Consider the following 25159-nt stretch of genomic DNA (forward strand, 5'->3'; position numbering starts at 1 on the left):
CAAGCCCTTGGAGATCTTCCTCAAGATGATGAAAGCACACTCAGTCCTTTTTCTCCTTTCTTTGGCAATGAAGCAACCACTGCAATCCAACCCCAACAGCATGCAGCTTAGGGATAGTCTCCTCCTTCATTTTCCCAGTTCTTCTCCTCAGCAAAGGTTTGTCTTGATGCCCAGAAGTGGTCTAAAGTCCTGGGGTCTGGGTACCCTCTTTTAAACACCAAAATCCTTTTTTCTCTAAAGGCAGAGGGTGTCTGAACCTAGTCCAAACCAGTTCTGGTTAGTTTTGGAGCACTTTGTTGACAAGACTCCTTCTTTTCTTTGACAATGTGGGCCAGGGACATCAGACGCACCACAGGAGGTGGAGCCAGAATTGTGGAAAGCAGGCTCAGCCCTATTCAGGTCCCAGGTGCTCCCCTCTCCTCACTCTACATGCAGATGGGTCTATTCAGCCCTGGGCTGACTCACCCGGTCTCCTGGAATCCCCCAGCCTCTGTCACTCAAACTCCCGACAAGGAATACACAACCTAGCAGAGGCAGCCTTGGATAGTTAGGCAAAAAAATACAGACTTTCTAAAAGTGGTATTTTCAAACACATAATGTTAAAACCAACTTCACTAAAAGATGTATTTTATCATTCTGAGTTCAGGCATACTAAACTAGAATTGCTACCTAGTTCCCTGAGTCAGTTAGGATTATAAGATGTTATATTCAATCGGCCCATTCTGGCCTATGGAGAACAGGTAGCCTTGCAATAGTCAAAAACAAAAATGGCTGTAATTCACTATTAGGACATGCCACACTCATCAGGGCATGTCCTACCTTTTACCTACAATGCATCCTGCCCTAGGGCCTACCTTAGGTGTGACTAATATGTAGAAAAGGGAAGGTTTAGGGACTGGCAAGTGGGAGCACTTGCCAAGTCAACATGGCAGTACCAGACTGCACATAGGCTCTGCAATGGCAGGCCTGAGACACACTTTACAAGCTGCTCCTGTGGGTGGCACAATCAGTGCTGCAAGCCCACCAGCAGCATTTGATTTACAAGCCCTGGTCACACACAGTGCACTTGTACTAGGGCCTGACAAGTAAACCAAACAAGCCAGTCATGGAGTCACTAATCCATACAACAATTTACCATAGAGAGCATTTGCACTTTAGCACTGATCAGCAGTGGTAAAGTGCCCAGTCATAAAAACCATCAAAAACAGGTCAGACAAAATACAGGAGGAAGACAAAAAGTTCAGGGATGACCCTACAAAAAGGGCCAAGTCCAACAGTACCCCTTACAAACCGATGCACAGTTGTCGATTGCACTCTACTGACCCTAAAAACGTTTTTTTGCTGATTGCAGTAGCATCAGCATACCATGTGAGTGAGCTTCAGGCCCTCTTGGAGAAGCCGCCTTACATAACCTTTTTTTTCTGGACAAATTGGAATTAAGAACTCGTTCTACATTCTTGCTGAAGGTAGTGATGCCTTTTCATGTCAGACAAAACATGGCTCTTCTGACCTTCTTTGCTCTGCTTTATCCCTTAAAAGAGGAGGAGAGACTGTATTGCTAAGTATTCCAAGAGAGAGCTGAGTTTTTAAACCGGTTGTACCAAGGACCATTGGGTGGACAATCAGCTCTTTGTTGGATTCTCTGGGGCAAAGAAGGGCAAAGTGGTACATAAGCAGACCATAGTTCTCTGTTTAAGATCTACTACACATTAGCCATGTCGCCTCTAGAAAGTCTGAGTAGTCATTCTACCAGATCCAAGGCTACTACCACTAATGTTGGCACGCTGAGTGCCTGTCCTGAATAGCTGTAAGGCTGCTACACAGGCATCAGTTCACACGCTCACAAGGCACTGTAGCCTGGACAGCCAGGTCTTTGGAATGAGCACTTTGTCGGGTTGATGCTTCAGGACTTTTTAATGTGAGCCTTCCTCAGAACCACCACCGGGGGAGGTACTACTTTGGTATCACAAGGTGAGGAATCTGTAGTTAGAAGTATTCATCAGACGAACAAGTTTCTTACCTTCTGTAACACACTTTCTGGTGGATACTCTATCTAACCACAGACTCTTTACGGCCCAACCACCTCTCTGTTCTGTGCAATAGTCTACTTTTCCATCTAAATAGGGTCCAATTTAGGAATTTGCACACTGGCCTTCCATTCTCCTCATGGGCTCCGCGCCTCAGGGCGCGGACAAGCTTACGAAAGAAATTTACATCAGCACACATGGGTGGCTCTTTAATGTGACTCCGCTGGTCACTGCCATACTGTCGTCTGTCATCTTCAATCTATAATTGGTGCCATTTGGTGCTCTACTCGCAGATAACAGCATAGAGATTCACCAATATACAGATGATACACAACCCTCTTGAAAGTCTTCTCTGCTTCAGATTTCAGTGCCTCAAACACTTCTTGCACATCATCTAGACTTTGATGTCCACCACCTACTTGAATCTCAACCCAGCCAAGACAGAATCCCTGTTAATTGCCTAAGAACATTAAACAAAATACAGAACAAACCTGGCTCAATGACGTGAACCTTGACTGGAGATGATCTGGCAGTAGCTCAGTCTTCTGAAGAAGAGTGAAGCCCTTTCTTCCAGAAAGCGACTTCAGAACTGATGTTCTAGCCTCCGTACTCTTGCATATAGCTGGTGGTAATGCTCTACTCCATGGCCTTGCAGAAGCCACTCTGGCACCCTCTAGGGGCATCTTGCTTGTTACAGCACATCTCATCCAGGCCTGAAGAAATATGATCACATCACCCCCACCCCGATGAAACTCCATTGGCTTCCATTGCTTGCCTGCATCATCCTCTAATGCAAAAATGGTAATCTGTGGACATGTGCTGTTAAAGCCACGAGTACCTCAATGACTCTCCAAAGGCGTTCCTATTGAAGTGATCTACAAGAAAACAATTGGGCCACTCGCTATTGACCGGTGATAATGCATAGCTAGGTATCTCCAAGTTGTGAAGAACATTTTGTGCAAGTTCTGGGGGCAGGGGAGAGAGTAAGCGTGAAAGTAAGTGAGGGCTGAGCACATACACGTAGCTACATGTGTTCAAGTCTGTCCTTTGTTTTTAAGTTCTATAACAGGTTTTCTGTTCTTCTACCTCCGAAGGAGCCGAAGCGATTATGGCAAGAGAGGTCAGTGCCTTGAGTAGATTGTACTTTTAGTTTGCGTCCCACATGTCCAGACCCAGTTCACGTTTTATCCAGTGGCTTTGTCGTTAGTGCATATGCAGTATTGAAGCAGCCAGAGATAACTATATAATGTATGTTTGTCAGGTGACTTGCATAATTGTTACAGAATGCTCTCTACACAGCACGTGGTGTGTTGTACACTTTGTTAGCACAAAGTTCAGGCAGTTTATTATTGGCTGCAGGTGGCCACATTGGACGAGTGTCTAGAATAAAAATGTTTTTAAACCATTAATTATTTCAACATTTTCAGATACTAATCCTTTGTACCTATGCAAGCGAAAGGTTAGTAGTCCAGAAGGGAAGGGTGTGGTGTACAAATGTTTTAAAGTTGAAATTCCTCCAACTGCCCGTCCAGCATTCCTGTTTTCATTGTCATCTTTGGTATGTAACTTATGTTGAACTGAACTTAAATATTCGTGTTTGTTCTTTTGCTTGAAACTGCATGCAGCATCTCAGTAAATTCACCACAAAAATAATTATTCTTACAGGGGCACACCTGTCGTTAAACGCTAAGGGGTTAACATCAGTTGTTACTTGTTTATGCAGTTTTCTTGTGTGGCCCTTGCACAGCCTGCAAATATGAAACCCAGTATTACCAGGAAAGGCATTTCCGTGTCCCATTGGCTGCTGCTTGCACCCCTTCTGAACTCTCTTGCAACCAATGTGATTTAACCAACTAGATCACTGTGCTCATAAAACGCTCTAATCCTTTAACTTGGGTGATAGCTGTTCACTTGTGCCTCTCATTAGTCTGTTTATTAACACTCTGCAACCTCTCATTTTCAATGATTGGGCCTCATGGGATACAACCACTTGTGATATCACTGGGGTGTTGTCCTAAAGGATATGTGGTGTTGCATCTGTTACATCTGATTTTTAAGTCTGTGTTTTGGTAAAATCCAGATTACAAACCGAGATTTATAGCTTACAATTAAGGCTCCCAGCTTTCAGTTTTTACTGATTTTTACAGACAGAAAACAATGCGTTCTCCATCTGTATTTATTTTTAAAAGCAGAAAAATACAGAAAGTTCTGCTTCTTGTGAGTGATTCTCCTTGGTGTCCTTCATGAATTCCAGGCAACAGCTGAGCAGATAGAAAGCATGGGGAGTTAAACAAGCATTTGAAATGCAATAGATCTCGTATTTATGAAAGTTTAAACTATTGCCATTTACAATGGCAATAGTTCAAACTCTTGTAAATGCGAGACCTATTTTACTTTAAAAAAAGCTGCCGCCATTGTCCGGGGCTGCTTGAAAGTGAAAGCGGGCATGGCGAGTAAAGCACGTTGTGGCTGCAGTAGGAGAAACCCATTAAAGAAAAGAGTGTTTACAAACTAAATAAGACATTACGTGTCGCATCCGAAGTAAAGGGGCCAGTCGCCATGGGCGGTTACAGATGCAGACAAGGCAGTGCCAAGGAGGGACTAAGAACCCTAATAACGACTCGCAAGCCAGTGTTTACAAAGGACAATGACTCAAGCCAATGAAAAATATGGACGGGGGGAGTCGGCGGGGCTTCTCTTCCATACTCCACTACAACAAGTTACGCAGAGCAGCGCATGCGTGCTGACTCTGGCTCGACCTAAACACAGGGTGAGATTTCCTTAAATACAGGAGTTAGTTAACATATATTTGTATATACTGCTGTATTTACATGTGGGTGCAGTGTTTTGTTCTGTTTGGCTGCTTCATTTGCTAAGACTCGGTAGACAGCCAAGTACGAGTGCTCGTTTATCAGTTAGATTAATGTGGCGATATACCATTTTAGTACTCTGTTCATTCTCAAAACACAAAATAAATATGGATAAATACCAATAAGCTGGCCAAATAATGAATATGGATAAATACAGATGGAAATGTTTAAACAAAAAAAAGAAGAAACATTTTATAATTCCGGAAGCCATACTTACAGTGTACATGGAGTGAGATTTGGTGCTGCCCCTCTCAACCAACTGCTTATTTCTTTAACCATCCTTTTCCAGAGTGAGACTTTGCCAACCACTTCTTGGCTCAATCCAACGGCGCATTTATCTCGCACCTTATGCTATTAGCTGATTGTATCCTTCTGCCGCCATGCGAGTGCCGGCATACTTCATAGTTATGGTCCCAGTTATCTCTTTCTGCCTTTATATGAATATCGTTAAGGTGCATATATGTGGAGCAATACAAAGTAAAACTTTATTACCTATAGAAACTTACCGTTGTGAGATTTTTGTCATCGTTATTCTTGATGCAATATTATGCCCCACAATATTTTTGTTTCCTATATTCTGTGTAAACACCCCAAATTATACAGTACAAGTCTTTAATGTGGAAATAATTTTGGAATTATCTAAAAGCTCCTTTGTTCATGAAGGATAACCTGCTCTTGTCATCACTCCAATGGACTCATTTGTATTTTTTTGTGTCTCAGTGTGTGACTTTGGTTCTTGTCTAGATCCAATAAAATGGTGAGCACAGGCACGGAGAGAAACTCCATTTGATAACTTGTGTCGTGCTCTCATAATGGCCTCTCAATCCCCAGACTATTACGAACAGTGAGGGCCCTTGTTAGTGTTAGGCAGAAATTGCTGTAATTCATGTATCTGGCCCTACTCACATATTATGCTTCTTCCAACAAGCCTTATTCTTTTGAAGACCATGTACAATTTATCTGGGTCTTCCAGGTGGCTTTATACAGTTAATCCCCTTTTAGCCATGATATTGGTGAAAACCACATCACTACAATGCCACTCTGCTTTTAATTGTAATTGACATGGCTGAGGTCAACTTGGTTCTTCTCCCACCCCCACCTGGACTATTGCATTAGATTTGAGTTGCTCCTTTACCTGTCAGTCCCTTTCTGTGGGCCCAATATGAACCTGTTCTATAGGATCGTAGACAGGTACTTTTTTCCATATGTAAATGCACTTCATTTCGTAGGTGTAACTCCACACCAACAAAACAACACGGTGGAGGAGGACCTCCCCTGACGGCCAGGACGCCGGCCAGGAGTACCGACGGTTAGAGCGGTGCTTCATTTTCCCCTGAGCCTCTGCCAGGTGGGGTGAGGCTTGCCAACCTTACAGATTGAGTGATTTGCACAGACTGTAAGGGCACCCGGAGCATTCAGGTGACCATGTGCACTTGTTTATGTTTCTTTGGTGTCACTTTTGGCTTTTGATTTACTTCTTCACTTGGTGTAGTAGCATTTATTTTAATTCTGGTTCTGATGAAAGCAAGGACAACACAGTCCTCTAATTGCTGAAACTAGTCGACCACATTTACCTGAGGCTGTCTACATAAACAGACAGTTTGCAGACGCATTGTTTTTAACATTGGTATGTTAAGCACACCTGGAATAAATCTTTATCTAGTGCTTTTTCTAAACCAATTTTAAACACACTTTTCCTTGGTTTCTTCTTTTTTCACACTTCCTTTTGCACTGCACACCCCACTCCCACTTTTCCTGCCACTCACCTACATCGAGTGGTATACCACACTGTAGTCTCTTGTACTCATTGAGGATACCCCCTACCACCGGGTTGACCTCTGAGGAGAGTACTAATAACCTCCGACGGGTGGTACGGATAAAATCCCAAATGATGAAGGGCGGATCCGAATGGTGACTGATGGGTACTTTTCCTCATCCTTTGAGAGCTCTCTGTGACATAACCTGTGAGTAAGGGTGAGTTCTCGGTTGGTTCTCTTTATTAGTGGGCACACTTATTTGAGACCCTCTGGTACCTTTGTTGTTTAGTAACTCCACACCTCCACATTCACCATCTTGCATCTCTGCGAAGCGGCAGGCTCAGTGACGTGTAAACATGCCTCTCAATCTCTCTCAAGTTGCTAACTGTAGTGTCCCATCTGCTGTCCTTTTATTATTTTTCGAGCTTACTTCCTTAAAAACTTCCTTTATGGTGCTTATTTCACAAGTGATCGGAGCCTCCTGGTTTTCTAGGCATGTATTCTCTAGGTTTAATCATCAGGCAAGCAATCCCCTGAGCACCAAAGTGTGCAGTGCTACTGTGGTGGAAAACTGGGCAGTCAGTTTGGGTTGGCATGACTCTTCTCTGGCTGGATGTCAGTCTCCTGCTTGTTTGCCATCTGCGTAACTGGCAAAGCAGTAACACTGATCCAGGCTCATTAACCTAGGTCTGCATCACCTTCCAAACAACTGCTACCATTTAGCCTCTTACTGTGTTACCCAAGTGGGCGGGTGTTGTTTTCTCCAGTATTGGGGTGTCTTTCATAGATTCACATGCCAGAATCATTAGAGAATCATTCCCCGTCGTCGGAGAGGGAGTCCCACGGTACATAAAAAAAGCAACAAATATGCCATAACAACAAACAAACCCTGGTAACAAGAAGCCAGGAAGTAGCCCAAGCTACCAAGAAAAAAGTTCCACATGCATGACTATCATAGTCATTATACATAGCCCAAACTGCAGCCAATCAAGCAACATGCTTCAACAGCTCATTTCCTACGGCCATGCCAAACTGCTTTACGTTTTTTTATTCCGTACTGAACACTTGTGTGAATTTGTGTTTGCCCGCATGGAGGTACCTTTAAAGGAGTCTTTATATATGCATCCCAAACCAAGAGCTATCAAGTTATCTCTTCTGATACCATCATCCAGGGAGCCCTCCAGCTGAATCATGGCACAACCCTCACTTTTTCAGAACACTCATCATTCGTCCCATTACTCTGCCAGGAAGCTCATGCATACACGTCATTTGTAGCATTCACAACGCCCTCCGGAACATCTCTCTAGTTGAGCTCCGACCTCCAAGCCCAAGCCCCTGGGGCGACTGCAGTTGAGGCTGTCGTTATCCAACTGTGTCTGATTTAAACTTCCCATTAGCTCACAACTCTATCCAGCTTTCACATCCGCAGATAGGAAAGGTGGCACCCAGGAAAAGATAAAATTCCTGTTTGAAAGATCACCGGCAAAAGAGAAATACCAGTGTCCTCGACCACAAAGCAGAAAGCAGTTGCAGCAAATGAAAAGCTTTTGTTACTTTAAGGGCCTTGTTGGCAAAGGATTTTCTTGGAAACAATAGATGCCAGCCACAGTTCTACCAGGTCAATAGTCAAATGTATGCATGTTTGCATTGATGTCTTATATTTGCAAAAATCAAGGTTTGAATGTGTACATCATACAATTGTAAAATGCACAGGTAAGAGGTTAACCAATATATGTGGAATGCAAGTATGCGTTCGTTCTGGGATTCATTTCTTATTCAGCTGTGTTTTGCCACCTTGGGTTAACACAAAAGGTGCCCCCTGTGAACACTTTACACTTCTCGAGTCAAGCTATCCAGGTTGGTTAAGTCATTCTTCTACCGATGTTTGGCTTGTTAATCTTCCTGCAATTGATGCAATAATATAGGGTCTAAAAATAATATTTGCACTGCATTTCCTTGAATGGGAATTTTTCTCCATAAAATAGAGAAAAAAGGAGAGAACCAAGCACACATTCAGGGCACAATTCATTTTGTAAAATAGGTGAACACCATTCTCAATCCAGTTCTCAATGATTTTCCCAAAATTTGGCAAGAAGGAGAAACATGCCATGGTGTTTGTTTATGGAAGAGATGACTTAAACGTTTCACAATAATTCCAAGGGAGTTGAGAAGAAAACGGGACATTAACATACCTTCTGCAGCAGTTATTTATCATCTAGTTCCATAATTGCAATCTGTTCTTCTCATAAATTCTGATAACAGGATGTCAGACTTTGCTCCTGGACCACAGTCCAGACGGGGCCACAGCCATGGTGGCTGAGGTAGTTTACAACTGGTGTCTTGGGGACTGTGTTCTCTGAATCTGCAAACTGTTCCAACTACAAACATTTCCGCTGTTCCCTCTTAGGATAGCAGGGGCGAGCAGCCGCTGGCTTCTCAAGGAGATCCCATAGATCCGAAACAGAAAACACTGCATGTGGACCCTAAAACAAGTCACATTATCAGTATCCCCACGAACAAGCGAAAATTGAACACCTCACACATCCCTTAGGTGCCTGTGAAGAAAAGGGACTGTGCAAGTTCACCATTTAGACCCTCTTCTCCTGTTCTTACTACTAAGCCTGTCTCTCCTCCAAAGTCTCCTATACTTCCTCCATACTCACCACCACCACAGAATGATGATGACCTAGGGGGTGGGGGTGGAAATAATGACCCATTCAATGATCCTGATAATGGCACTGACATAAGGACACATGGGATGACTACAATAACCGTAGATCCTCCAGACCTTCCTGATCTAGAGGCATACCCAGCCAGGCCATCTCCCTCAGATGACAACATTGGCTTTAGTCAGCATTGATAGGGCTACCCAATATCATGGCGTGCAAATTCATTCAGACCCCACAGAGGAAGACTTCCTCGTAGACACTTTTGCACAGTCACAGAGGACAGTATACACATTACCCATGTTAAAAGGTGTCATCAAACATTCTCCAGACATCTTCAAAGACCCCGTCAGGACCAGGAATCTCAATCCTCGGATTGATAAAAAATATAAACCCGCCCCTAATGATCCGACCTCAACTCCTCTTAGATTCCCTGGTAGTGACCAATGCTAGTAAGCGGGCCAACTCGCAGACCTCCGGTGATGCTCCACCTCCATGCAAATAGTCAAAACTGTTAGACGCTTTTGGCAAACAAGGTGCCTCCCGAACAGCTAATCACTGGAGGGTAGCTAATGCACAAACATCACTTGCCAGATACGATAGGGCTTACTACGACGATCTTGAGGGCCTAATGTAGCATTTGCCTGACCAATACAAGGCCAAAGCTAATGATTTGATTCAGGTGGGCAAATTAATAACAAGCGCAACCATTAAATATGCCCTCGATGCAGCAGACACTGCATCTAGATCAATCAACACTAGTGTTATTGTGAAGTCATGCATGGTTGCGCATTTCTGGGTCCAAACAAGAAGTGCAGACTACTATCCTGAATCAGCCGTTCAATAAGGATCAACTTTTTGGCCCAGCTGTAGACACAACATTAGAGAAAATGAAAAAAGACACTGACATTGCAAAATCTATGGGAACATTACAGTCTCCATCTACACAAGGCTCCTTTTGTCGCTCCTTTTATAGCGGTACATCCAAAAACATCAGTACAGATACTGCTTCCTCCTCCTACAAAAGTCCCACTCAAACATCCCCCAGCAAGGGATATTTCAGAGGTGGGTACAGGGGAAAATAACAAAGGGAAAGGCCGAGGTAACAATGCTTGCACCTCCCCTTCTAACAAAGTGACTTTCCTCCACTACCTCCAGACTATTCCACTCCGGTCGGAGGGAGACTATCACAGTTTCTACTGGTCTGAAATTCAATCACTACAGACAAGTGGGTAAGGCAAATTATCGTGTGGTTAATGCCTAGAATTACTGCAACTCCCCCCAACATACCACCCAAACAACGTCCCATGCCCACCAACATCTAACGCTCCTCAAACAGGAAGTTCTCTCACTGCTTCAAAAGAATGCAATAGAACCAGTTCCCCTACAGCATCAAGGGACAGGAATTTACTCCATATATTTTCTAATCCCAAAAAAGGATGGTACTCTCAGACCAATACTGGACCTCAGACCTCTCACTTTTTAAAAAGTCATATCACTTTCACATGATCACTCTCCAACAAGTCCTTCCACTGCTTCAACAAGGCGACTTCCTTGCAACATTAGATCTCAAGGACGCCAACTTCCATATTCCCATACACCCTGCTCACAGGAAATATCTAAGATTCACAGTGGACGGCCAACACGATCAGTTCAAGGGTCTCTCATTTGGGGTAGCCACAGCATCCAGGGTCTTCACAGTGTCTTGCGGTAGTAGCTGCACACTTGCGAAGACAGCGGATCCATGTGTTTCCATACCTGGACAACTGGCTCATAAAAGCCAAGTCACACAGTCAGTGTGTTCAACACACTCACCAAACAATTCTACTGCTACACCACTTGGGGTTCACAATCAACCTTGCTAAATCACATCTACAGCCTTCCTACCTACATCAGGATCTAGGGGCCACAATAGACACTTCCGAAGCCCTAACATGCCTCAATCCAGCCAGGATCGCAAGTATGCAAACCCTCATCACAAAATTTCAATTACAACACTCCCTTCCAGCTCGAGTGTTTATGCAGCTCATATGAATGATGGCCTCTTGTATTTTCATAGTACCGCACGCAAGACTTCGGATGCACCCCTTACAAGAATGCTTAGCTCGTCAGTGGAATCAGGCTCCAGGTCAACTTACAGATCTGGTGTTGGTGGACAGCCGCACACATCGCTCTCTGCAGTGGTGAACACACAAAACCTTTCCAGAGGACTACCATTCCTAGAGCCAGTTCCACAGATAGTGCTAACAGCGTACGCATCACTCACCGGCTGGGGAGCCCATCTCCTAAACCACACAATTCAGGGCAAGTGGACCACCCAACAAAAACTGCTCCACATCAATCACCTAGAATTACTAGCAATATTTCTAGCTTTAAAGTCGTTCCAAGCACATCTTCTTAACAAGACTGTCCTGGTCCGCACGGACAATATGACAGCAATGTATTACATACAAAACAAGGAGGAACACACTCTTTGTAGCTGTCCTAGCTAGCAGAAAGTATATGGAGATGGGCCATTCCACAAAATATATATCTTCTGGCAGAACATCTTCCAGGAGTGCACAATCAGATTGCGGATCTGCTAAGTCGACAGACACAGCAGATTCACGAATGGGAACTTCATCCTCAAGTTCTTCAACCATTTTTCCACATGTGGGGCCACCCAGACATAGATCTGTTCGCCACACACGCAAACGCAAAATGCACAACCTTCGCCGCCAGGTTTCCACACCCATTATCCAATATGGATGAACTGGTCAGGCAAATTTGGGTACACTTTCCCGACACTCCCACTCATTCCGCTACTAGTACGCAAGCTCAAGCAACAATCTCTCAAAATGATCCTAGTTGCTCCCACATGGGCACGGCAACCATGGTTCACAACACTCCTCGAACTCTCAGTAGTTCCACAACAAAAATTACATCTCTCCCCAAAACTGCTAATGCAGAACCATGGAGAGATAAGGCACCCAGATCCAGCACAACTGAATCTAGCAATCTGGCTCCTGAAGTCCTAGAGTTTGGTTACCTTAACCTCCCACCGGACTGTATGAACATTATCAAAGAAGCCAGACGCCCTAATACTAGAGCATGCTATGCAGCCAAATGGAAACGATTCATCATTTACTGCAATCACAAAATTGACCCGCTAAATGCTTCAATTCAGAACATCATTTGCTATTTACTGCATCTACAAGGTTGTAATCTAGCATACTCATCTGTAAGATTACATCTGGCTGCCCTTGCCGCCTACCTGCAAAACGGACAACATTTGTCATTGTTCAGAGTACCTGCTATCAAAGCTTTTATGGAAGGACTTAAAAGGATCATTCTTTCCACACTACCACCCTCCCCGGTGTGGAATTTAAACACTGTACTTATAGGCCCATGGGGCCTCCATTTGAATCTTTACACAAATGCGACTACAGTTCCTTACATGGAAAGTAGCTTTTCTTGTCGCAATCACCTCTTTCAGGAGAGTAACTGAGATCCAGGCTTTAACCATACTAGAACCATTCTTACAAATACATCGTAACAAAGTGGTTCCTCGAACCAATCCAAATTTCCTTCCCAAAGTAATCTCTGCTTTTCATCGTAATCAATCTGTAGAGTTACCAATGTTTTTTCAAAATCCAGATTCTGTGGCAGAGAGAGCTCTTCACACACTCGACGTCAAAAGAGCTATGCTTTATTACATTGACGGGACTAAACCTTTTAGAAAGACAAACCAACTGTTTGTAGACTTCTCTCCACCACATAAAGGAAACCTCATCTCTAAAGCTGGGATTGCCAGGTGGATAGTCAAATGCATTCAAATATGCTACCAGAAGGCAGAACGCATATTAACAATTCCCCCTAGACCACACTCAACACACAAACTAGGGGTGTCCATGGCATTCTTAGGGAACATTCCCCTAGAAGACATGTGTAAAGCAGCCACGTGGTATACTACACACACCTTCACCAAACACTATTAGAGTAGACATGCAGGTAAAGCAACAAGCTTCTGTAGGCCAAGCTGTTCTTAAGACACTTTTCCAAACCACTGCAACAGATACAGGTGACCACCGCTAAGGGAGACACTGCTGTACAGTCTATGTAAAGTATGAATTCTGCAGCTCCGATGCCTTGAACGGAAAATGCTACTTACCAGTATGCATCTGTTCTTGGCATGTAGAGCTGCAGAATATCATGCACCCACCCACCTCCCCGAAACCTGTATTTGTTCCAGTGTTATCTTACTTACATACATTCACATGGACATCTTTTCTATTTCTTACACACTCCATCATTTCCCATCATGGCGAAAAACAATCTGAGAATGGAGTCCACGCCCATGTTCACTATCGTCCAAGGGAGGAGTCACCTATCTTGTGACTACTAAGAGTTCTTCCAAGACCACAACAAGGTGCAAGCATCCGGATCCAACACCAGATGGCGATCTATGCAAAAGTATGATATTCTGCAGCTCTATATGACAAGAACAGATGCATACTGGTAAGTAGCATTTTCCTTTCTCACTACAGCATCAAATACTACACAGTGCATTTTGCAAAAACAGGGTGATACCTCTGTTCACAATTCACCTCCACCTCTGTCCTTGCTCTCTCCCACCGAGATGACCACCAGAAAGGTGCAGATTAGATGACCATGTAGCCAATTTTGCAGTCTGTTAATGTTGTGCTATTCCTGCAGCCTTTGCATGGGAGGTTGGATGCTGCCCATCCCGATCACACAGCAGTCTTTGGAACACTCCCATCCCTGGTCATGAAGAATTTGGAACTGAAACACGGTGTGGTTGTTTGGACATTTTCTAGATATGGGATGTGGATCCATAGTCTCAGACTTCAGAACCGGGTTGGGGTTGCTCTCTTGCAGGTGTCCTGCTCAGGCTGCTGTCCAAACACAACCTTTGTATAAAGCTCCCACATTAGGTAGCACTGGGACTGTTTCCAACCTGCAGCATCTACAAGGAGGCACAATAAAGTGTATGGCTTCTGCAACTGACTGTCATCAGCTTTCCTGAAGCAGTAATTGGGGACAAAGGCATGTCGGACCCTGAAACCTCCTCACCCTGAGCAACAGAAATTGCAGTCCCACCCCTTAACCCACACCATTGGCCAAAGGTCAGTGTTAAGGAAGAACCAATCGGCAGCCTGAACGGTTTATATGGATTTTAAAAAGTAACCCTGTGTTCATCATCCTCACTTCAGTGTCAGGTTCTCCACCTGCCAGCCACAGAATGCAGACAATACACTTCCACTGGATGGAATGTCTGTCCTCATTTACATCCTGTGCCATGCCACGCCAGGGCATTCCAGCAGAACCCCACCAACATCAGTTCGCAGTTCCACAGGCAGAGTCCTGCTGCTGAGCAGGTATATATATATATATATATATATATATATATATATATACATAATATTGACACACACAATAAACAAAGAAAAAGAGAGCACCGGTATATATAAACATTTTTTTCTTTATAGTTATATTTTCAAAGGGGGTACTAGAGTGTATATAAACAATGTAACAAGAAGGGAAACAATAAACAACAATGACACCTTCACTGTAACATTATATGACGCCTTTATTTCTTTGTTAAAATTAAATACACACAAATGATGAAAGAAGAAGCGTGGGTCGACGTTTTGGTCTCTATCGTTTCTGTACAGAGACCTTCTTCAGGACTAAACAAATATACTTTTTCTTTGTTTATTTGTTAAACATTACAGAATATATTTATTTCTGTGTTTTATTTAAAAAAAAAAATCACTGCAAATCTATATAGTAATTGTCACTTTCATTGTGTGGGCCAATTAAATTAGGGCCTAAAGATACACCTCTGTATAAATAATTTGTTTAGTATTTCTGTTTCCCAAAAATCCCTTGAAGGCACACCCTACCTTAACAATTATACTGCCCAAGCCCTCAAGGGTATATTGGGTTACCCACTTTGTGTACAAAACTTAAAGCTGGAGTGGCACGCTGGAAGATGTTGAAATAGATGCAAATTTAACATAGGACTAAATTAAAGGCACTTTTCATAGCTTCGGTGGTGGAATGTATTAAATAATGCAGGACCTGACATTAATTGTGATTTTTAGTTTTGAAGGCGCTTGTGGCATGTATGGCGGATTATAGCGGTCTGCTCATTAAGAGGGGCAAAAGTATAACCTCTTCAGGCTTTTGTCGTTTGTAACATCGGTCACATATTGTTTTGCCCATATTCGTCAGTTCAGTATAACTGTCATTGTGATCATATAGAATCTTTCCTCTTCGCCAGCATTTTGTTTTATTTTGAGTTTATTTATATAGTGTGAACCCAGCCGATTTGGAGACGGCGGAGCACTGTATACGGCAACAGGAATCCATTACCCACACTCAGGCCTACAGAAGCAGCACTTGCAGCGATTTACAAGCAGTGACCTGTACATTATACAGTAATGGGTTGGGGGCATAGGCAAAACCAATGGGACTGGCTTGCGTTTTGAGTTTGGGCTAAAATATTTAAAGGTTTGCTGCAGTGCAAATATAAAACAAAAAATGATTGAGATTAAAAGAAATCAGTGAGATTAAAAGAAACCAAGCATTGCCTAGGAAAGTTATTATAGTCATGCTGTACAGCAGCACGTCTGCTGTGCTGTATGCCTATGAATATTATGTTTTAAATCTCTACGACGCGGCATAACTAATGCGTTTAAAAAACAAACAAACATGGAAGTGGGCTGTGATACGAAGCAACATGGAGGAAGGGGGGGTGGAGAAGAAGGACATGGATAGAGGACACGAGAGACCGTGGGAAAGCACAGACTTCAGAGGGTGGGCATTATGAGCTGCAGGGGGACACAAACCTCAGAGGGTGGGCGGGAATGACTAGGGAAGGAAGCTAACAAACCTCTCATCCCAGTCCCGGACAGACCAGATGTGACAATCGTAGCCTTGGTCTTTTACACTGTCAGCTGGTAAAGCTCATTGGCCCGTCTAGCAGCCTTCACCAGAGAACAGATAGGGTGTATTCCATCCTAGACTATACTTTGGCAGACCCCGACTTATTAAAAGATATTACCCACTTTTCCATAAAGTCGAGGCGAGACAGCAGTCATTTACACTGGAGCTTATTCTACTCCGGGCCCTAGCAATAAAAGGTCTGTCCTCGGCCTTCCAGCCATACAACATAAGGCACCTTATATGGAAGGACACTGACAGGGAGTATCATGAAATTAATTACCACCCGCCTCTAGTCAAACCCGACAACTACAGTATCTCGCCTTTTCAAGCCTAGGATGCCTTTATCGAGGCCCTCATCACAACATTTCCTATCAAACCCCCCAGCAAACACAACTATGGCCCAAGCGGGACAGAATGGTTCACCACACAATTGCTGATCATAAAAAAACAACTCAGTAGGGAGCTCAGATGCTCCCTTCCCTGAGGCAGTCAACCCAGTCAGGACTCCATGACCAAAATTGCCAAAATTAAATAAACCTACAAAAAGCCTTTTGGTCCGCCAAACATAACTTCACGATGGGTCTCTGGACCAAACTGCTCCATGCAAGTAAGCAAGAAAACTCTGTATTTCTGCCCCGAAATCAACAAATTGCCCAATGTCCGTCAATAGCACCATAATGCTGGCATCACAGAAGCATATATCGTCACAGCCTATAACCAGGCTGACCAGATCCATCTCCCGACAAAGCACGCAGAGGCCTGCCATGAAGCTCACCGAAGCACCCACTCCACAGAGTAGGACTATTTTGTAATAGGCCGCCAACAGGTTGCTCAACGCTAAAAAGGCTTGGGTCCGAGGGAACACCAGGGCCCAATGGCCTTCCAAATACGCTTTTAAAAAAGGAGTTCCCCTACCCCAGTCGCTTGGACTTTGCAATTAACCCCGCTATTCAATTACACCATGTTAACAACTACCATCCCGTACTCCTGGAGAAGCAACATCCTACAGCCAATATATGAATCCAGCGAGCACTCAAATCCCTCTAACTTCAGACTAATCACCTTAATGGAGGTAGAAGCCAAGATCTACGCATCCAATTTGCTCATCGATCAAGAGGACACGGTCAATAAATCAAACATAGTCCTGAAAACTCTGAAAGGCTTCACAGCAGGAATGAGTACATTAAACAACCTGCTGGTGGTCACCTTCCAGGCTGATCAAGCATTCGCAAAATACACCAAGCTCAATGCCTGCTTCATCGTATTAAAGGCAGCTTTGACAAAGTTCAGAGAGCTCAGCTGTGGGAAAATATGTCCTCTGGTGGGATGGGGAGGGGGTGTTGGACACCGTCAGAACTGCTGGAGACAATCATTAACCTCCACTTCAAGACTTGGGTACAAATCAAGATAGGCAACGGTTGAAGAACCACCCAAAAAATCGACGCCAACATTGGGCTAAAACAGGTGTGCGTCTTGGCACCCTGCCTACTTAACATCTACATTGCTGATTTTGATATCCATCTGGCCCGAGTGTTGAGTCTTGGCAACAACAGACTGCCTAAATGTACCTGGCAGGCCACTGGTCATGTCCTAAAACTAGTAAAATCCTACAACTGTGTTGGAGTCTATCCAGACTTTCATTTTGCTTACAAAATGCACCTTCAATCAAGACAAGACACAGCTAACGACCTGCTGTTTGCATATAAAACCATACAATGAAATACGTGAAACACCTAATCACACCGTCTCCTCCAAGTCGTAGGTGCTAAATACATGCCTTCGATGTCCTATGGCTCAGAACTACTCAAATGGAAAGATGCAACAACCTTAAACACACTGCAATCAAACCTGTTCAAAAAATATTTTGCGATTTCACAACATGTATCACAAGCCCAAATCGGGCTTGAGTGCAGTCTGCACAGCCAGGGCCCAGTCAGGAATGGGGCCTTAGTGAAATTTTACTGGAGGATGAGGGCAACCGAAGAAAACTTGCTCTCCTATCCGTTCTGGCTGGAAATAGAAAAGCAGGCCGATGAAATCTGTGTTCCCTGCGCTACATCTGTTAACTTCAGCGTTGCAACTAGAAGAAGCCTTGCAGACCTTAATGGAATACGCCTCCTTCAAACCAATTACCAACTGAGCAGCCAAGCTTTGAACATGCATCACAGACTTGGCTGCATCACACATCACAGACACGGCTGCCTTAGCGGGCAAACAGCAGTCCTGGGCAGTCAACCCATCCAATGCAGCATGTGGCCCTTAGCCATACAGGTTTTCCTTTATGGCTGGGGGCAAATAAACACTATTTGATGCTAATCTGCCTATGTGTCCTAACGTCGAAGGACTTAATGCCCCCATGGAAGCAGTCCTGGCCTACCGCTCAGTGCCGTCTCTGCAGCTATACCAAAGAAACATTGCTTCATTATCTTTGTCTCTGCCCAGCCATGCTAATCCACAGGCAAAAACTTTTATGTCCATCTATGAGATCTTTGGAAATCAGTGCTTGTCATCCAGCCGTAATAGCCTTATTACGAGACCATTACAACTGCCATGCAAGGCTGTGCAGATCCTCAACATTTCTAAAGAGCTGGAAGAGCATAGCACCTGACTCGACCGGATTCATCAGCCGTGGGTTATGTTATGTTAATGTTCTGTTAAATTAACTTTCTGAGCAGCAGAGACCAACAAGCGGGAAGCCACAGTATTAGAATAGTTTGGTTTTCTGAAAATATGGTGATCCGTGCACTCTCGTGTGTGAATGGGAAGTTTGTTCCAGTAGCGAGGGGCCAGATACGAGAAGGCTCTGCCCCCAGAATGAGTTTTCTTGATTCGTGGTACCGTAAGTAGTGACGTGTTCATTGATTTTAGAGACCTGCCTGGCAGGTAAGGAATGAGTTTATCCCCTAAGTATCTGGGTTCCTTGCCGTTTAGTGCATTATGCAGCAAATTTTAAAAGTAATTCTTTTACACACGGGAAGCCAATGGAGTGAGCGCAGCAGAGGAATAGAAGCTGATCTGGCTGGCATATTCTGGATTAAGCTGGCATCTGACTTTTGGACTACCTGGAGTTTGTCCAAAAGAGATTTGTTAACGGCGGCAAGAAGAGAATTGCAATAGTCAAGGTGACTGATCACCAAAGCCTGCACTAAGGTCTTGTGCACTGAAAGTGGGAGTAAGGGAAATAGTCTGCGCAACAGACTCATTGCAGGAAAGCGGGTACCAGTGGGTAGCCACTACCTGATCTTTCATAGCAAGACTCTGGTCCAAAGGAACACCCAGGTTTTTTTACTGAGATTTGGGGGAAGGTGCAGCTCCCAGTTCCGAAGGCCACAAGTCAGGGGACCAGAGCTGCTGTGCAGTTCCGTAGAACATAATCTCTGTTTTGCTGGTATTTAGCGGGAGAACATTGTCAGCCATCCAAGCCTAGATGGCTTTCATTCCATTAGCAAAGCTACAGTAAAATTGACAGAAGAGCATAGCAGTTTAACCTCTTGGACCCGCTTTTATACTCCTACCTTTATACCCCACCTGGGTTGGTTGGCGCCCCAACAACCGAGTTTTCAGCTGAGGGTCACCTCAGTCCAATCTACACCGCTGTAGCCACACTTACGAAGACGGATGAGTATGGCACTTTACTCACTGGGTCCTGTTGTCATACTTGCTTGATCTGGCGAGTGCCACCTCATTAACGCACAAAGCATTTAACACATTATCCCCAGGACCTTCAGGTTAGTTCTCTATTGAGGAATGAAAATGGTTCTTAAACCTTTTTATTGTTTGCCCATAAATGAAGTCTTTTTATACTTTTTTTATCCTATCAATAAAATGTTTACTTACTCACATTCCCAGTTTACTTAATATTCTGGATGATTTGTATAACTCCAGAGGGAAGAATTTGCATTGATTTTTCATGAGGAAATGAATGTCATGTTGCTGCGAAAGACAGTGACATTTACCCAATTTTCTTGCTACAACTGGCAGCCTGTTTTATTATAGAAACTTTTAATTAGATATTATTTGTGTCAATATAAAGGCAGATTTTACAGTGTGATGAGTTTGGTGGAGGTTACAGATAATTCATTATTTCCTGCCCTTTTCTTTCAGATCTCATTGCTGTCCTCTGCCCAAAGGGACCTCTACGGATGCTGGTGGAAACGGCACAAGAAAGAAATGAGACTCTCTTCCCAGCTCTGATTTACTCCTGTAAGTACTTTATTTGAACAGAAGGAGATTATTCTGTTTTAATCCTCTACACTCTTTTCGTATAAGGAGATTAAATAATCCTGAATGCTTGTTCTCAATTGAGCGCAGTTGCCGCTACATATATTTTTTCTACTGCCGGGTATGGCGACCTCATGGTTCTCTTCAGTAGACATGTATAGGAGAGATTGCTTTTCTGCTCTGTTGAGTAGGAGATCCCAGTTCAGATCTCTTCTTCTAATTAGATTCTTTGTGGATTTCTTTGTTTGTCTGGTTTGTTACTGTGCACATTGGCGGAGCAGTTTTACTCTTGGTCACTGCCAATGTGGAAATACACGTTCAGATATTTTGTCTCACGTGAGTAATTTTGTTTGATGTCTCTTTAGGTCGAGCATTTGTGACCTCTTGTATATACTTTAGTATATACTTATCTGAATATGTTCTTTGTGGGCTCTGGAGATCAGCCCTAGGACTTGTCTGCTTCCGCCTAGTGACTTTTTTTTCTGTTCAACTACCTCTATTTAACTGTCTTGATAGAAAACGACCAGCAGAGGTCAGTAAAATAGCAAAATTGCTTTCTGTTGAGGAACTTTCTTTTTAAAATTTTTCTGGCAACTCTCTCTATTTAACTTTCCTGATGGAACACGACCAGCAGAGGTCAGTAATATACCAGAATCACTTTAGCATTCTCTAGATTCCAGTCCTTAGAAATGGTCTTCTAGGAGCACCCGTAGACAATAATATTTTTTTCAAATGTTTTATTTTCAGTGATGGGACCACCGAAGGCTCTGATTCTATATTAAAAACAGAGCTTTGGACTATACCATTTCCCGCTGAAAAGCAACATTTCTATCCATGCGTTCCCATACCTGGCATATCATGCAGTTTGGTGCTTACTTTCCCTCCATGTTAAACAACAGTAGATGTTTCAGCACCCAGGCTAATGTGCTGCATAGCTAAATACATATAAGGTCCCAAAGGCAAAACCGATTGCATTTCAAATGCTTCTTTTGTTTCATGGTTTGTGCCAGATTTACAGGATTGTTCGTTTTTAGTCTCTTGACGCCAATTGTAGAACAGTATTCATTCTGTGCTTTGCTGAGTGGTAATTCTAGTTCAAATATTTTCTCCTGTTCAGAATTTGCAGCAGATTTTTGTCCTGGGCTTTGTGTTTTATGTAGGTTCGAGGCATGTGGGCTGCTGAATTCATATCTGTGCATAGATCGCCGCCTAGTGTTGGGTCCGGATGATTGCACATTGTTGTCCTAGAAGAGTCTTCGAAGTATCACGAGATAGGTGGCTCCTCCCCTGGACTACAGTGCGCATGGGCATCGCCTCCATCCCCAGATTGTTTTTTTCCGCCATTGGGTTCGGATGTGTTTCGGTTCCCTCTGTCGGAACCGATAATAGTTTTACTTTCCTAACTGGAGACCAAAAGGTCTTTAGGCTGAGCGTCGGTATAGTTTCGTTCGGGTTTCTTGTCTGACTCTCAGCTCTGAACTCTTGCTACCCTTCCGCGTGCTCTCGGCGCGGACGGGCCTACACTACACTTCTGCTATGGAGCGGACTCCGTTCAAGAAGTGTCCGGTGTGTAACTCCAAATATCCACACCTCGACGTGCACCCCGTGTGCAATAAATGCTTGTCACCGGACCATGACGAAGACAGCTGCATGGCGTGTTCGAAATTCCGGTGCAAAAAAACTCTCAAGATTCGTCGGGCCGCTAGACTCCAGGCCAAGTTATCGGCTACCCCGGCGCCCCCACCAGACAACATATTCGAAGAATCTGTTGGAGACGACGACGACGTACAAGTTTCGGACTCTAGTCCCGCGTCCGAAGGGGATGCCTACGACGCGGGTGATGAGGACTTTGACGAAGTCGCCGACGAGGTAGGGGACGACGATCGGGCTATTGCCACCGTGGGGGATAGCTCGGAGGAGGAGCATCCCCAACCAGACTCGGGGGTCAATCCCCTTCATGCGGCCCAGGTCGAGGGATCGCCTTCGGGCCTTACCCAAGACCTTGTTATAAGTCCAGCAGCCCCGCCTCCGGGCCCGGTCACGGACATTTCTGAGGCGACACTCCCGTCCAAGAAAACGAAAGTGAAGCCATCGGGTCACGCTTCCTTGGTTTCAAAACCGAAAGTGAAAGTTGCGGTGGTGCAGAAGGTTCTGGAGGCGTCAACTTCCAAACAATTCAAAATGGCCGACTTGAAGAGCCGCGCCAAAATGGCCGACCCGAAAACATCGGGGTCGACGCCGAAGGCGAAGTTGTCTGACGCGGCTGCGTCGGTGCCGAAGACGGTCGGGGTCGAAGACCCGAAGACGGCTCCGAAGAAGCGTCAGGGCGACGCCGCAACCCGGGCTCAGCCGGCGCCGGCCCTTGGAGACAAGGCGTGTGAGGTGTCGGCCCCGAAGAAGGTGCCTTTCATCGAACCGACTCCCGACTCGGGGAGATCGCTCGAGCCGGTCAAGCCCTCTCCGGCCTTAACGAAGAAGGTAGCGGAATCCCTGCAGCGGATACGGAAGGACGATGTGGTTCCCGATTCGGACGACGTGGCGCCTAAGCACACGCCGAAGCCTGCGAAGGCGCAAACGCCTATCCACTTTACCCTGCCGCCAAAGTCGACGCCGAAGGCTTTCGCGCCGAAACAGGGCGGGCCCTCGAAGGAGGTCTTGACACCAAAAGCAGCCTTGGTGGTGTCGAAGCTTCGGCTCCAGCCACTGGCTGAAGAGGAGCGTCGGGAGGTCATCATCGACGCCAATACTGGAAAACTGTCTCTCCTCAAGAGGAAGATCACCACGGAGCCGGTGTTGGAACATTTTCGGATCCCTCTCAAGAATAAGAGGGACTCTGCGGGGTCTTCGGCCCCGATAGACCCTATGTCTCCACAAGCCCTACAACACTCGCCAATGCGTTCCACCGCAGGCGATGCTGATGATGAGGACGTCGAGTACAACTACCCGGCGTACTCGGATCCGGAGGAGGAACACGAACCTTGGTCGGCCGGAGGCGACCCAGAGGACCCGCAGTTGGGCCAGGACACGCAGCTTTTTGCGGCCAAGACATCACCGACGGAGGACTCGGCGGCCTTCAACGCTCTAATCGAGAGAGCTGCGGCTAACCACGATGTCGACCTGCACTCAGACCCTGTGGATGTGGACTTTTTATTTGACACTTTCTCAGCAGCCGAAAAGTCAGTCAAAACACTGCCAATGCTTAAGGGGGTGCTAAAACACGCAACGGAGGTCTTCAAGGAGCCCACCCGGGCGCTTGTCATCAACCCTCGCATTGACAAAAAATATAAGGCAGCGCCCTCGGATCCAACATACATCAAGGGACACTTGCCACTGGACTCGTTGGTTGTATCCAACGCTCGGAAGAGGGCGAACTCGCAGACCACTGGTGACGCTCCTCCCCCAGACAAAGAGTCCAAAATCTTCGAGGCCTCAGGGAAACGAATTGCTGCACAGGCAGCTAATATTTGGAGAATCTCAAACACACAGGCCCTACTTGCACGCTATGATAGGGCTCATTATGACACCTTAGAATCACTACTGCAACACTTGCCTGACCAGTACAAGGAGGCAGGAGAAATGCTGATTCAGGAAGGAAAGCTCATCACAAACGCATCCATAAAATGTGCGCTGGATGTGGCCGATACAGCCTCCAGGGCAATCAACACCAGTGTGTTGCTTAGACGGCATGCTTGGCTTAGAATTTCAGGGTTCAAGCCCGATATTCAAACGACAATACTGAACCAAACAGTTAATTCTGACCACCTGTTTGGCCCTGAGGTGGATGCGACGCTGGAAAAAATGAAAAAAGATACAGACCCTGCCAAGTCTATGGGGGCCCTCCAGTCTCAACAGTTTCGGAGTGGTTCCTTTCGCCGCTCCAATTCCAGAGGCACCTCAAGGGGTCAGGCATCGCAGTCCACACAGTATTACAAAAGTAACACCCAAACCTCATACAACAACAAGGGTAGAGGTGGCTACAGAGGCAATAACGTCAAGGGCAGGGGACGTGGAAACAACAGCTCCAGGTCCACCACCGCCAACAAGCAGTGACGTCTTGTCACTGCCCCCCGACCATACAACACCGGTCGGGGGGAGACTCCAGCAGTTCCTGCCCGCGTGGAAATCCATCACCACGGACAGGTGGGTCAACTCTCTTATCCAGTACGGTTACTGTCTGGGACTTACTTCCATTCCACCAAACATACCCCCAAGGAGCCGTCCTATGTCCGGCGAGCACTTGACCTTGTTGCAGCAGGAAGTTCTAGTCATGCTGCAAAAAGGGGCAATAGAGCTCGTTCCATTGCAGGAAAGGGGAACAGGGGTTTACTCCCTGTATTTTCTAATCCCCAAAAAGGACGGATCCCTCAGGCCCATCCTGGACCTCAGGCCCCTCAACTGGTACATTCTCTCGGAGCACTTCCATATGCTCACGTTACAGCAAGTGCTCCCTCTGCTTCAGCAGGGGGACTTCCTGGCTACGCTGGATCTGAAAGTTGCATATTTTCATATCCCCCTGCATCCTTCCCACAGGAAGTATCTCAGATTCACGATTCAAGACCAGCATTACCAGTTCAGGGTTCTGCCGTTCGGGGTCACCACGGCGCCAAGGGTATTTACAAAGTGCCTAGCGACTGTGGCGGCGCATCTCCGTCGCCAGAACGTCCACG

The 25159-nt window shown here is 45.2% G+C and overlaps 1 protein-coding gene across 2 annotated transcripts in view; it reads left to right on the forward strand.

The window, feature by feature from the left end:
* Window positions 1–25159, forward strand: part of PSEN1 (presenilin 1) — a 193977-nt gene that overhangs the window by 108070 nt on the left and 60748 nt on the right. For both annotated transcript variants that reach the window (XM_086937086.1, XM_086937087.1), the window contains one exon: window positions 20376–20474. In XM_086937086.1, the coding sequence (XP_086793212.1) occupies window positions 20376–20474 (99 nt within the window). The remainder of the gene's footprint in view (window positions 1–20375; window positions 20475–25159) is intronic.

This window comes from Lissotriton vulgaris, chromosome 9, assembly GCF_964263255.1.
Source record: "Lissotriton vulgaris chromosome 9, aLisVul1.2, whole genome shotgun sequence".
NCBI lineage: Eukaryota > Metazoa > Chordata > Amphibia > Caudata > Salamandridae > Lissotriton > Lissotriton vulgaris.